This window comes from Mauremys reevesii, linkage group 8, assembly GCF_016161935.1.
Source record: "Mauremys reevesii isolate NIE-2019 linkage group 8, ASM1616193v1, whole genome shotgun sequence".
In the NCBI taxonomy this organism is placed as follows: domain Eukaryota; kingdom Metazoa; phylum Chordata; order Testudines; family Geoemydidae; genus Mauremys; species Mauremys reevesii.
The window spans coordinates 34,178,017-34,191,411 of NC_052630.1; the positions used below are offsets into that span (position 1 = coordinate 34,178,017).

Genomic DNA, 13,395 nt, shown 5'->3' on the forward strand with positions numbered 1-13,395 from the left:
TTGGGAGACTTTGATCCTGAAGCAACCTGAGTAATATTTTAAGGAATCTAGAACCCTTTTAATAGAATGTGGTAAAACTATTAAACAAAAAACTAACTAAGCAAGCTAACTTCACTTTAATTTTCCAAGTGAAGATTTTTTTTTAAACTAAATCGTAAAAATATGTATAGGCTGGGTTTTCAAAAGAACCTGAGGGAATTTGAAATTCAGTATGGAGTTGGGTGCCCAACTCCTTTATATGTGAAAATCCCAGCCAGAGTACATAGAGGATATTAAAATGTTTGCTTGCAAGTTTATTTTTTAAAATTGACAAACTTCAAATATACTATACATTTACTTTTAGCTGAGCCAGCCCTGGAAACTTTGCAAATTAAAAATGCATTGTGAACTCTAAAGTTTACATTTTCCTATTGTTGAGGGGGTGTCTGTTTGTATTAAATGACTTAAATCTGTTTGTACCACGTTTTAAAAGCTTAAAATGGTCTTCCTTTCCTACATTTGGCCGCCTTCTGTTTTTAAGTAATGAATGTTTGGTATATAGTGGAATAAACTGGCTCTTGTTCACATGTTTGTGCATTAGAATCATTGATATACGAGTTCACAATTGCAGAGCCAACAGTAGGAACTCATATCTTGTGAATCCTGCACAAAGTGATGTCCTCTTTTTAAAAAACAAACAAATAAAAAAAAACCCCACAACCTCTGACAGAGGGGAGTGATCAGGATTTCATCCTGCTCTGATACGTTTTGTGTATCTAAAAAGCAATCAGCCATACTGAATTCACTGTCCAGTTTGGTCAATTTCATGGTCATAGGATTTTAAAAATCATAAATTTCATGATTTCAGTTACTTAAATCTGACATTTCACAGTTGTAATTGTAGGGGTTCTGACACAAAAAGGAGTTGTGGGGAGGTGTCACAAGGTTATTGTAGGTGGTGTCATGTTTCTGCTACCCTTCTGTGCTGCTGCTGGCAGTGGCGCTGCCTTCTGAGCAGGGCAGCTGGAGAATGGTGGCTGTTGGCTGGGAGCCCAGCTCTGAAGGCTGTGCTGCTGCTGGCGGGATGCTGCCTTCAGAGCTGGACACCCTGCCAACAGTCACTACTCTCCAGCCCCCCCAGCTCTGAAGGCAACACAGAAGTAAGGGTGGCAACACTGCACACACACACCCAAATAACCTTGTGACCTCCTGCAACTCCCTTTTGGGTCAGGACCCCCAATTTGAGAGACACTGGTTTCTCCTGAAAAATCTATATAGTATAGGGTAAAAGCACACAAAAGACCAGATTTTGTGGTCCATGATGAATTTTTAATGATTGTGAATTTGGCAGGGCCCTAGTTATAGCTTAGTGACAATGCTGTATGGGAGACTTGAATTATCATTCTATTCTTTTGCTGCAAGGCCATTAAAACTCTGAGTTCTTGAAGGCAAGGCAGTACAGTTAGCCTCTGATACTTCACTGCTTTACCCAGGAGGATGGTTATAACATCTTAAAAATGGAAAAGTTGCCCATACTGAATAAGATTTTTCTGGACTACAGAGAGGCCATCAATTTGTGCAGAATTTAAGCTTGAAAATATAATTGTACTATAACTAATTGCTCCAATACTTCCGCTGATGATCATGGGTTTCCTTGACAGCAGCAGAGTGGAATTAATAAAGTTCTGGTCAATGTCATTGCTACTTGTTTGAAACCTGATGATCAAGAGTGGAAGTCAGAAATCATGTCTGTCATTCTGCAGTTGCTTATGAAAGTTGTGAGCAACAGCAAGAGCAAGGCACTGGACATCTTGATGAGGGAAGAGAACCAAAACTGGCCATTGGGGGAAGACTAGAGTAGCAGAGAGCTCCCTTTAATGGTCGGAAGACTGGGGAAGAAGAGGGGGAGGGGTGGAATTCAGTTCTTTCAGTAGTCAGGGTCATAGTTCAAATTTATCAGATACTTTCTAGCCAGAGGATGATATGGAAAATTGAACCCCTAGATAGGCTCTAGGAATAGTCTCCTTATAGAAATCCCAGCACCCTCCCTTTTCCCGCAAACTGAAGTACTGGGTTTATCAGGTTGTTATCTCTGCACCTGATAGATGTGAGACCCTTCTGCCTTTCTCCAGTACTCCTCTTTTACATCTGACTCTGGCTAGTAGTTTATCAAGTAAAGCTTTGGAAAATATGGTCTTTTAACAGATCTACCAGACAACTAAGTCCTGTTTTAGTGACCCAAGCAAATGAAGATTCTACCACTTGGCTTTTGGAGTCTTTTCCACATTCTAGGAGTTATTTTCATTAAACTTTTTCTGATGTTTAATCTAAATATTATTTTGCTTAATTCCATTACTCCTAGTTATACCTCTTTATATCATCCTGAACAAGTCCCCCCTCTCTTTGGTGTCTGTATCATTCAAATACTTGTACACTTCTATCTTTCACTAACATAGTTGTCTGGCCGAGCTATGCACTTTCAGTTCTTCTAATCTTCCCTTATGTATCAGTCCTTCTAACCACTTAATGATTTTTTGTTGCTCTTTTCTGAATTCCTTACAATTTTTCATCTTCTGGCTTTTGTGCTACCCATAACTGAATGCAGTATTTTTAAGTATGTTAGTCTTTGAAGGTCTGAGGTGTAATGCAGAGGGGTTAGGAAAAAATCTCAAGGCTATGAAAGGAAAACCTTGGGCTCCCTGCAGGCATACTCTAGCAATTTTCTCATGATGAGCTTTGCATATCTGAAGCCAGAATCAAGCCCTTAGATTCCAGAGGACATTTTTCCATCGGACACTTTGTCAGGTTATAACAGTTTTAAGGTAGGTCAAAATTCATTGTATCTTTAAAGCACTACAAACAGACTTCAGTATCTATACACAACTATTTGTTAAATACCTCTGCATAGAAGAGTAGGTACATAGCTGTGCAGATGGAATGGTTTGTTAAAAAATATTTGACCCTATGTTGTTAATTGTAACTGTTTACTTTACTGCAGGAGTGGAACCACCATATCAATGGAGCAACCCACAGTCGACGTTGTCAGCTTCTTCTTGAAATGTATGAGTTTGAAATACCTTAAGCATTCTTGTGGCATGAGGGCATGTAGAATTAGACAGCTGTTAACTATATTTTACAGAGCAGGTTTAAATAATTTGCCTGGTGTGCTCTGAAAAGACCAATACATTAAACTTGTTTTAGCCATTCCCCTTAAGCATCTCAGGGCCAAAAAGTAATTAAGTATGCTGCAGAAAGGCAATTTAGTCTCTACTAAGCTCTTATGCTTTACATATGTTTAGACAGTGTCAACTAGCAGGTGTTCAATGTTTGTAATGTCTTGCAATACTCCCTAGTTATGCTTCTAGGGCGAACTTCCAAGAGGTTCTCCTTTCAGTCTGTTCCACATAGTGTAGACTCAGACCTCTCCTGTTTGTAATACTACAGATTATTGCTAGATATTTGGTATTTAAGTACACCTCTACCCCGCTATAACGTGACCCGATAGAACACAGGTTTGCATATAGCGTGGTAGCAGCAGGGCTTCGGCTGCTGCTGGGAGCCCAGGGCCCTTTAAATCACCGCTGGAGCCCTGCCGCTGCTACCCCGGGGCTGCGGCAGTGGGGCTGCGGCAGCGTTTTAAAGGGTCCGGGGCTCCCCGCCCAAAGCCCCAGGCTCTTTAAATCACCGCTGCAGCCCTGCTACTGCTACCCTGATATAACGGTGTTTCACCTATAATGCAGTAGGGATTTTTTGCTCCCCACAACCACGTTATATTAGGGTAGAGGTGTATAATACACTTCCTAGTCTGGGGAAAAAACCATCTAATCTCCTAATTAGCATTGAAGTGCTTATGGCTGTTAAAAAATTACATTTGTTTAATGGCTGCCAATCATGCTATCCAAGTTATTCCTGTACAATGTGTTCATGTTTTCCTGCTTCCTGTGAAAAATGTGAATTTGTAGTAGTTTTGTGTAGATACTGTCCTTTGCAATCCTAATTTTATATCTTATTTATAAATGACCTTTTTTTATTTAAAGATATCCAGAGTGGAATCCTGATAATGATTCTGGACATGGAATGTAAGTAAAACAAGAACAATGCAAAATACAAGTTACTTTTATATTGGAAGTACATAATGCAATGAAATGACTAATTAAAACTTGGCATTTTTTCAACTTTGTCAAATATTGGAAATACTAAAATCATTCAGTGTGTCAGAACAAAGGGGCTCAATTTCCTATCACTTAATATAGGATAGAGTGCAGGATTTGGGTTGGTTTTTTTTAAGTTTTATCCTATCTGGACACTTGTCCACATTTCCTTTTATGGGTGGACTGCTCTTTATACCAGCTGAAAAGCAGCACTGATTTAACTGAGTTGGCTCTCCTTGTGTAATTATATCTAGGAAATAGAGAAATTGTCTGGAGTGTAGCTGTTTAAATCAGATTGAGGCTTTGTAAAATGAATCTGATTTTTTTCTGCTATTGCGACTTTAGATAAAAATTTATAATGAACTATATTATAAATCCTGGCGATAGCGAGAGGGAACTAAATGCCACTACTAAAATATTGAAAATTAAAGCCATAATTCTGACTTCAACAGGACTACTTTCTTATAATTAAATACAGTCTTAATTGCTTTTAGAATCGGGGGCTAAAATTATATTTTTATTAACTTTTCTATTAATGGCATAAAATTGCTGTAGTGTTAACAGTGAGAAGTTATTTAGACTTTTGATATATTAACGAAGTTATTGTTAACTTTTTAATACACAGGCCAGGTTTTGTTTTAAATCTCACCCCCTTGGGAGCCTACATGACTAAATCCTGCACCACTGTCATAGGTGTCAGTTTTGTCATTGACTTCAGTGAGACCAGGATCAGGTCATTGACTTGTGGAAGTTCAGTGTATGGAAAGGTGATTCTGATTCCAAATAGAGAATGGGCTTTTTGCTGATCAATTTTGAGTTTGTGATGTTTACAGTGAGGATGTTACTAAGGCTCTAGACCAGTGGTTCCTAAAGTTGTTCTGCTGCTTGTGCAGGGAAAGCCCCAGGTGCGCTGGGCCGGTTTGTTTACCTGCCGGGTCCGCAGGTTCAGCCGATTGTGGCTCCCAGTGGCTGCAGTTCGTTGCTCTAGGCCAATGGGAGCCGCTGGAAGCGGTGTGGGCCAAGGGAGGGACGTACTGGCTGCCGCTTCCAGCAACTTACTTCGTTATTTACTTATTCCCATAATACAAGAACTAGGGGTCACCAAATGAAATTAATGGGCAGCAGGTTTAAAACAAATAAAAGGAAGTTCTTCACACAGCGCACAGTCAACTTGTGGAACTCCCTGCCTGAGGAGGTTGTGAAGGCTAGGACTATAACAGCGTTTAAAAGAGAACTGGATAGTTTCATGGAGGTTAAGTCCATTAATGGCATTAGCCAGGATGGGTAAGGAATGGTGTCCCTAGCTTCTGTTTGTCAGAGGGTGGAGATGGATGGCAGGAGAGAGATCACTTGATCATTACCTGTTAGGTTCGCTCCCTCTGGGGCACCTGGCATTGGCCACTGTTGGTAGACAGGATACTGGGCTAGATGGACCTTTGGTTTGACCCAGTATGGCCGTTCTTATGTTAACCTCTGCTCTAGACTTCTCTTTTTCAGCAAATAGGAGCATTTTAAGTTTGAAACTTTAGTAGAATTTCAGATTTTACATAATTTTTTTAATGATTAGGAAGTTAGATCTAAATGGCCACTTTAGCAATTTAAGACTCTAAAATGGGAAGAAAGTAAAAACTTTAAATATGATTAAGTTACTTTATAAAAATCCTGATTTTTTTTATCTGCTTTGATGTCTGTCTCCTTCACTCCTTCATGTTCTCTCTGGAGGAGTTTGTGCAGAGAATAGGGAATAATAAATTGCAGAATGAAAACTTGAAGGAATTAATTATTAAATAGCTTTACATGGTGATCATATAATATTTTATCTAACTAAACATTTCCCTAAAAGAACTAAAGAAATCTATTGTTTAAGAAGATATCTGCCTTTAAAGTAAATTGCACTAAAACTGAAATGTTAACTATAAAATTGCCAGATTTGGAGAAGTAATCCTGCCATAAAACCTATAGGATAAAAATAGTTGTTAAATTCTTTGATACCTAGGAATCCAAATCTCAAATTTGGAGTTCAGTGTCAGATCATGACTTCAGCAAAGTGGCCCATGGTCACAGATGTGGAGCATGGGAAAAACGATCAATTTCTGCCTTGGAAATTTCACTGTTTGATTAGGTTGAAGCTGGACAAACTTTTTTTTTAATGAAGCACAAACTACTTATTTCCAAGGCATAGGCTGACTTGCTAAAACTTCATGGTCAGACTTCTAATGCAAATCATAGAATATCAGGGTTGGAAGGGACCTCAGGAGGTTATCTAGTCCAACCCCCTGCTAAAAGCAGGACCAGTCCCCAGTCAGATTTTTGCCTCAGACCCCTAAATGGCCTCCTCAAGGATTGAACTCGCAGCCCTGGGTTTACCAGGCCAATGCTCAAACCACTGAGCTATCCCTCCCCCCATAGCCTGACACCTGAAAGATTCTGCATGAGAAGATTTTTAGGGTTGCTCTTTTGATCAGGTAGTGTTAAAACTTTTTGTTTTCACTAAACTTTTCCCCTAGACATAAAAATATGTTGCATTTAGGGTGCTCGCATTGCAGTGGTTCATATAGTATATTGTATTTGTAATCTTCCAATAATGAATACTGTAGCTGTTAGCTGCTAAAATAGCATAACTCTTACAAATTGCCACTTAATTCTTAGTTAAACTACTAGTACAAGTATTTCATCTTTAAACTGTATACAACTTGATACAATAAAGATGCAGAAGTACATTTTAATTATTACTGTGGTAATTTTATATTTAGCCATAATAATATTAATAGTGTAGCCATTAGTGATTTATACAGCTCATCCCATATAAGTGCCAGTAAAGCTGTTAAATCACCAGATGTGTGGTGGTATATCAGAGCTACAAATGGACAGCACATACCATTGGAAGAAGTAGAGTACTGGTTTTCCAATGTGATGCAGCACTTGCTCTCTATCCCTGGTACGTCCAAAGACAGGACTTTATTGTTGAAGCATTATATGTAGAAAAGAACGTCTTCAATAATCCCCTCTTCGGTTGTGTGGAGGAAGCTTTCCCAGATGCATAGAAGGACCTTAAACCATCAACAGATTTAGGATCTTGTTTAAAAAAATATATTTTCTAGCCCTTATGGTTGCAAAAAATCTTTTAAATGTAAAGAGGGTTATTTTTTCCCTTAGTTCTTCAGACACCTACTAACCAGAGGTGATGGATACAGGTGAGGTTCCAAGGCAGGGTCCAGGAATAACACCCTTGTTAGAAATCCCACCAACCTCCACCTTTTCAGAAGCTTCTCAGCATGTGTTGTACCTGGATCTCATTAGCAGATGGCCACCTTCATCTTTTGGATCTATCTCTTGCTTAAGGATTAGTTCTTTGGCTACTAGGAATTGGGTAAACTCCTAAAACTTTGTAGAAAAGCTTACTGTGAGTTTGGGAGGTTTCTAGAATTAGTTGTAATTTTCCTTTCCCTCAAGGATGTGGTATCAAATGTATTTGTGATGAGGACGTAACTTTTCTAGGGGCTTGTTGAAAAGTTTTTCTTTTTAAAGGTTTAATATGCTTTGTTTTGTATCTCCATTTCTAGGGGTGATCGGTCTATGTTGCAGCAATCGACAAATCCTGCACCAGGAATTTTGGGGCCGCCACCACCTCCGTTTCATCTTGGACCACCAATTGGGCCAAGAGGTAACATGAGTAAACAAATCTTTTTTCAATGCACTCTTCGCAAATTCCTGGTTATCTGAAATGTTGGATTCTACTAAATGGCACATGTAACTCTATGCAGCATGAGAGTCAAAACTTAGCTAAGGAAACTAAAGGATTTCACAGCAGCATTAATTTAGCCAAACATTTTATTTTGAGTTTGTCTGAAGTTGGCACTATCAGATTAAAAAACTCAGAAACTATTTTTAAAGTTCAAACTTTTCTTTTTTTACTAAAACTATATATTGCTAAAACAACAACAAAAAAAACCCTACCTTTCATTTATGCTATTTACTTTTCCACTTCAAATATATGAGTCATTGAAGTAGATGAGACAATCTTGCTTTCTGGGTGTCATTCTCTAGAGTCTAGCAGCATGTTAATGCATATCTGTCTTGCAAACACTGCAGAAAAATGTTTTAAAGAGAACTAATGCTTTCATTAGTTTCTTTTCATTCATACTTTGAAATTTCATAACAATTTCATAAGCCTAAATTTTGAGCCTTAAACTACTTAACAGACTTGCTTTAATTTATTCCTTAATATATGCAGTATGATAGAATCAGTGTCATAATTCTGAAGTCTGCATCTAAAATCTCAACCATAACATTACATTAACATTTTTTTTGCCCTTTAATAAAATGTTTCAGCTCATTTACGTATAAATAAATATGGGAGATTTTTCACTATAGCAGATCTGTTAAATTCTACTTGAGTTATTGGGGTCAGTGCATACCGTAAGTGACTTCAGCATTGCAGCAGTGTGCTCTTGATCGATATCTAAAAGTAGTAGTTCTCAACCTTTTGGGGATCAGGACCCATTTGTAAACCTTGCTGGCCTGTTGTTACTCAAACACTCCCTAAGATACCCCCAGACCCAGTGTAGGCCTCCTCCCCTACTAGGAGTCGCTTGGAGCTAAGATTCCAGATGCTCCAGCCAGATGTGAAAACCTGGGAACTCCCCACCAGCAATTGGGGCTGGGGGAGGCAGCAAGCTGAGAGAGCCTCCTCCTCCTCCCCCCCCACCATGGCTCCCTGGGAGGGCAGAGGGTAAAGGATGGGAGGATTTGGGAGCCCTGGGGATAAAGTGGGGAGGCTTGGGGAAGGAACTGGGGGTGCATTGGGGAAGATCTGGGGACCAGGACTGGTGAGTTGACAAAAGGCTGTTTGGGAGGGGTACATTGAGAGAGCTGGGCTGGGGAGTGGGACACAGGGTATGGAAGATGAGGTGTGCCCTGGCTGCTGGGCAGGAGGTATATGGGGGGTGGGGAGTACTTAACAGAGAATGTGAAACCAACTGTTTTCTTCCCATTTCTGTCCTGCGGAGTGTGCTGGGCTCAGCTCCCTGCGCTAGGCATTGTGACTTCCATGGTTGCCGTGCCACTCATGTTTGGCCCAAGTGTCATTGTGATCTGATGCATGGGGTTGCAGTGCCACTTAATCAAATTTGGCCTGGCCTGGCAAGCCCCCAGTCATGATACAGAAGCAGGTGGGCCAAACCTGAATAGTACTGTGGCTCGGTGCACCAGGTTGCAACACCCAGAGCAGGAAGCTGAACCAGCCCTCTGGGCCTTTGACACATTCTGGCAACCCCAATTTTGGGTCACAACCCATGGATTTTGCTTCTCAAGGTTTACTGGTAAAATATTATATGTGGATTTGATTTCTTATGAATTTACAGTAATTTGAATTAAATGTTTGAAAAACAACTTCGTTATGACATTACAAGTGATCTTTAACTTACTACATTTTAAAAAGATGAAATGTCAACTGTAACCATAACTCGTTAAGTGTTACTTATATACTTTTAATTTCTAATATAAAGGGGCTGGAAATGGAAACATGCCAGGACCACGACATATGCAGAAAGACAGAATGGTTAGTATTAAATTATCATTCTAACAATCGGCTTTACAAAACCGTGTAATGCAGCTACACTGATATGAAGCTTGCTCATTTTAATATATTCTACAGGAGGAAATTAGATGTCTTTGGGTGGTAGTAGAATTATTTTTAGTTGTATGATGGTCCTATTGTGCTGGGTGCTGTGTGTACACAGAGGCAACCCCTACCCCAAAGAGCTTACAGTCTAAATGGACAAAATGGATGGTAGGGGAAATAGAGGCACGGAAAGGTGACTTACCTACATCAGATCATGCAGCACATCAGTAGTGCAGCCAGAAATAGAGCCCAGATCTCTGACTCCCAGTCCAGTTTGGATATGGGACCCAAACAGCCTTTATAGAATCTTTCATATTTAGCTCACTTGAATACAGTACAAGTTGATAGTGACAGTCATTACGATTGTGATTTGCTGTCTGTTGTCAAATGGATTGGTACTCAGTCCACACCAGACAGTCGTATGGACCTCATTGCTGTTGGTACTAAGTGGAAATCTTGTTAGTCTTAGCAAAGAGGTCAAGAATTGAAGAAACCTGGAGACAAACACAGCTTTTGAGGTAATCTCTCAAGTTTGATACTGAGACACACCTTTCGTTTCCCTTAGCCATACTATGCCTGATCATGACTAACCATAAAACCTTGAAAAAACAGGTTTATAACTCCTTTGTAAGGGAGATTCCTTATGTTGTTCTGTTTTACAACACAGACTACAGAGTTTGAGTGTTGACCATCACTTCTCAGCTCTTTTGGTAGTTACATATCTTGGTAAGAGGCACCTGAGAAACAGAAGAGGGAAGAAATAAGACAAGCCTGACCAAAACATTCAAAAGTCTTCTTTTTCCAAATTCCTTGAAGCTTCAAGCATTGCATTTCTGTGTGGTGTAGTCTAGTCATAAGTCAGTTTTAGGATGAGATGCAGCAGGGAACATGGCCATCTATACATTAGAACAGTGGTTCTCAAACTTTTGTACTGGGACCCCCTTTCACATAGCAAGCCTCTGAGTGTGATTTCCCTCCCCCCCCCCCTTATAAATTAAAAACACTTTTTAAATATATTTAACACCATTATAAATGCTGGAGGCAAAGTGGGGTTTGGGATGGAGGCTGACAGCTCGCAACCCCCCATGTAATAACCTCACGACCCCCAGTTTGAGAACCCCTGCATTAGAATGTTGTTCTCCATTGTTTGCAGTTTTTGGTCTTACTGTTTGTACATGTAATGCTTACACAAATGCACTAATTTTTCTGAATTTTTTTTTAAATCACCATTAAAGCAGATGCAAACTAATGTAAGAAACTGAAATTGTTTCTGTTCTGCTGGTGCCATACATCTCAATTTTCAGTGACAGTCATTACTGTTATGCTCACAGAAGTTCATTTTAATTTAAAATCTTATTTGCACAGGAGATGACATTCCTTGAAGCACGGTCAAGATTATCAAACTTTTTTTTTTGTGTGTGGAGAGGGTGCAAAATGGGGATATCTTTAGAATGTATCAGGGTAGATTTCTTTTTATTCAAAGTTTTTATAGGATGTTGAAGCAAACAGCAGCTTAGTCTAATATACAAATCTTTTTTTTATAAAAAGGTAAGAATCTATTTAATGTATATTCTTTTGGATTAAAATTACCAAGTATATCAGTCATCATGTTTCACCACCTGCTATGATCATTGTCATGATCCACCAAGTGAATGGGCACCACACTATTAAATGGACCTAAACTTTTTATCCCATGTGGGTCTGGGCTGTGTCTAGAAGCCAGCTCTAGAAACGGTGTCTAAAGTACATTTCCAGGATGCAAGTTCCCTGTCTGGTCCCGTTCCTTGGGATAAGAGACTCCACAGTCCAACTCCCCTAGGCCTTGAAGCTATTACTGAAACCTCCCAAGCCTCTCCAGGTGCTTTGCATGTTCTCCCCGAGTCCAGCCCGGCTGGGGGGTGTCTCTGGTTTACAGTTTAACCCCTCGGGGAACATGTGATAGTTAAAGCAAGGAATATAGGCTTTGCAGGGAACTTCTTAAGCATACTCACCCTTTACTCTTTTGGCACAGTAGAGCTTATAAATCTAAGGTAAAACAAAAAAAAACAAAACACCAGAACACAATCTCCTTCTGAGTCCTCACCATTCTGGAGAGTCCCTGGGGGATGGCAAAATCCCTCGTGCTCCCAGTCCTGCAGCTGTCTTCTATTTCTGGGGATGAAATGACTCCCTCGCTTAGAGAGCATGTCACCTTTAAAGCAGTCTGTGACACCTCTTTGTTCTTCTGCTGGGGATTTTCCTTGCTCTGACCCCCGGTGAGATTGCTGGGGCAGAGAGTCTTTAAAAGTAAATGTTTGTCGGTAGCAGCACTATTGTTCTATTCAATTTTGAAGGCTGTATTTCAGCTTCCCAGGCAGTCTGTTCCTGCTACAAAATGGCGGTTCCAATCCACACTGAAGGGCTACAATGTTAAATGCAATTCATAAACCAGAAAGAATTTCATAAATTGATATAGACTTATCCTCAGACTGTGTCAATCATCCTCTTGGGTAAGAATAAATTTCTTCTTTGGTGTACAGAGTTGACTTATGTACCCTTGGAATTCCCTGCCTTGCCCTGATGCATTTAGTTATGCCTGGAGAGAGGACATTGGTAAAATGGGTCTTATTTTCTTAGGTAATTTTAGATGAGATTTGGGGGCTGAAATCCTTTGATGTCTCTGTTAGTTGACATGCTATTTCATGTCATGCTACTGATAAACTTTACTAGTTAGTTCTTTCTGCTTTTATCAGGAAACAAGCAGAGTTGTTCACATTATGGATTTTCAGAGAGGGAAAAACTTGAGGTATCAATTGCTGCAGCTTGTTGAGCCATTTGGAATAATTACAAATCATCTGATTCTAAACAAAATTAATGAGGTAAGTTTTATTAAAATCTTTTGGTGGCATAATTAGTATTGGGTAACATTTCACTGGCATCAGTGAACACCATACAACTTTACAGCATTTGTGAAAGCGAGCACTCTTAGTTTACAAAGCCACTTACGTTACAAATCCTTGTTCGTTATTTAGATTGAATTTTTTTGCTTGTTCTCAGACCAAATGACTCCTTGGAATTCTCCATGTTCCCTGGAATATACTGGTTATCATCTTGTCATCACAGGAGAGGAATGCTAAGGGGAAGGAGGGTTAATGTCTTCCCCCCCTTGAACACAGAAATTAGATACACTGAGATGATGATCTGCAACATTACATTTAATTTGTGTTTAAATTTGTAACTCTTATTCTTTAAAGTGTTATTAACAGTAATTTGTCCTGAGCATATACTATTTTTTTTTGGTGTACACCTAAGTAATATGCTATATGCAATTTATACCTAACTCTATGGAGCCAGTTAATGCTACTGTAAAAAGCTTTGACTCTTGCATTTCCTGACTGCATTTTTTAAGAAGTGCATCTTATTTTGCCAGAGAGTAATACTGAAGTAAATGCACAAATAAATTCTTATACAATTTCAGGCATTTATTGAAATGTCCACTACTGAAGATGCCCAGGCTGCAGTGGAATATTATATGACAACACCAGCTCTAGTATTTGGCAAACCTGTAAGAGTGCACTTATCCCATAAGTATAAAAGAATAAAGGTAAATACAATTTTGCATTTTAAAATCTTATTTTTAATCAGTATAATATATTCAGTGTT

At 39.3% G+C, this 13,395-nt stretch overlaps 1 protein-coding gene across 3 annotated transcripts in view; it reads left to right on the forward strand.

Moving 5' to 3' along the window:
* Positions 1-13,395, forward strand: part of MATR3 (matrin 3) — a 46,855-nt gene that overhangs the window by 17,025 nt on the left and 16,435 nt on the right. For all 3 annotated transcript variants that reach the window (XM_039483946.1, XM_039483945.1, XM_039483947.1), the window contains 6 exons: positions 2,978-3,039; positions 4,017-4,058; positions 7,694-7,794; positions 9,638-9,690; positions 12,486-12,611; positions 13,211-13,336. In XM_039483946.1, the coding sequence (XP_039339880.1) occupies positions 2,978-3,039; positions 4,017-4,058; positions 7,694-7,794; positions 9,638-9,690; positions 12,486-12,611; positions 13,211-13,336 (510 nt within the window). The remainder of the gene's footprint in view (positions 1-2,977; positions 3,040-4,016; positions 4,059-7,693; positions 7,795-9,637; positions 9,691-12,485; positions 12,612-13,210; positions 13,337-13,395) is intronic.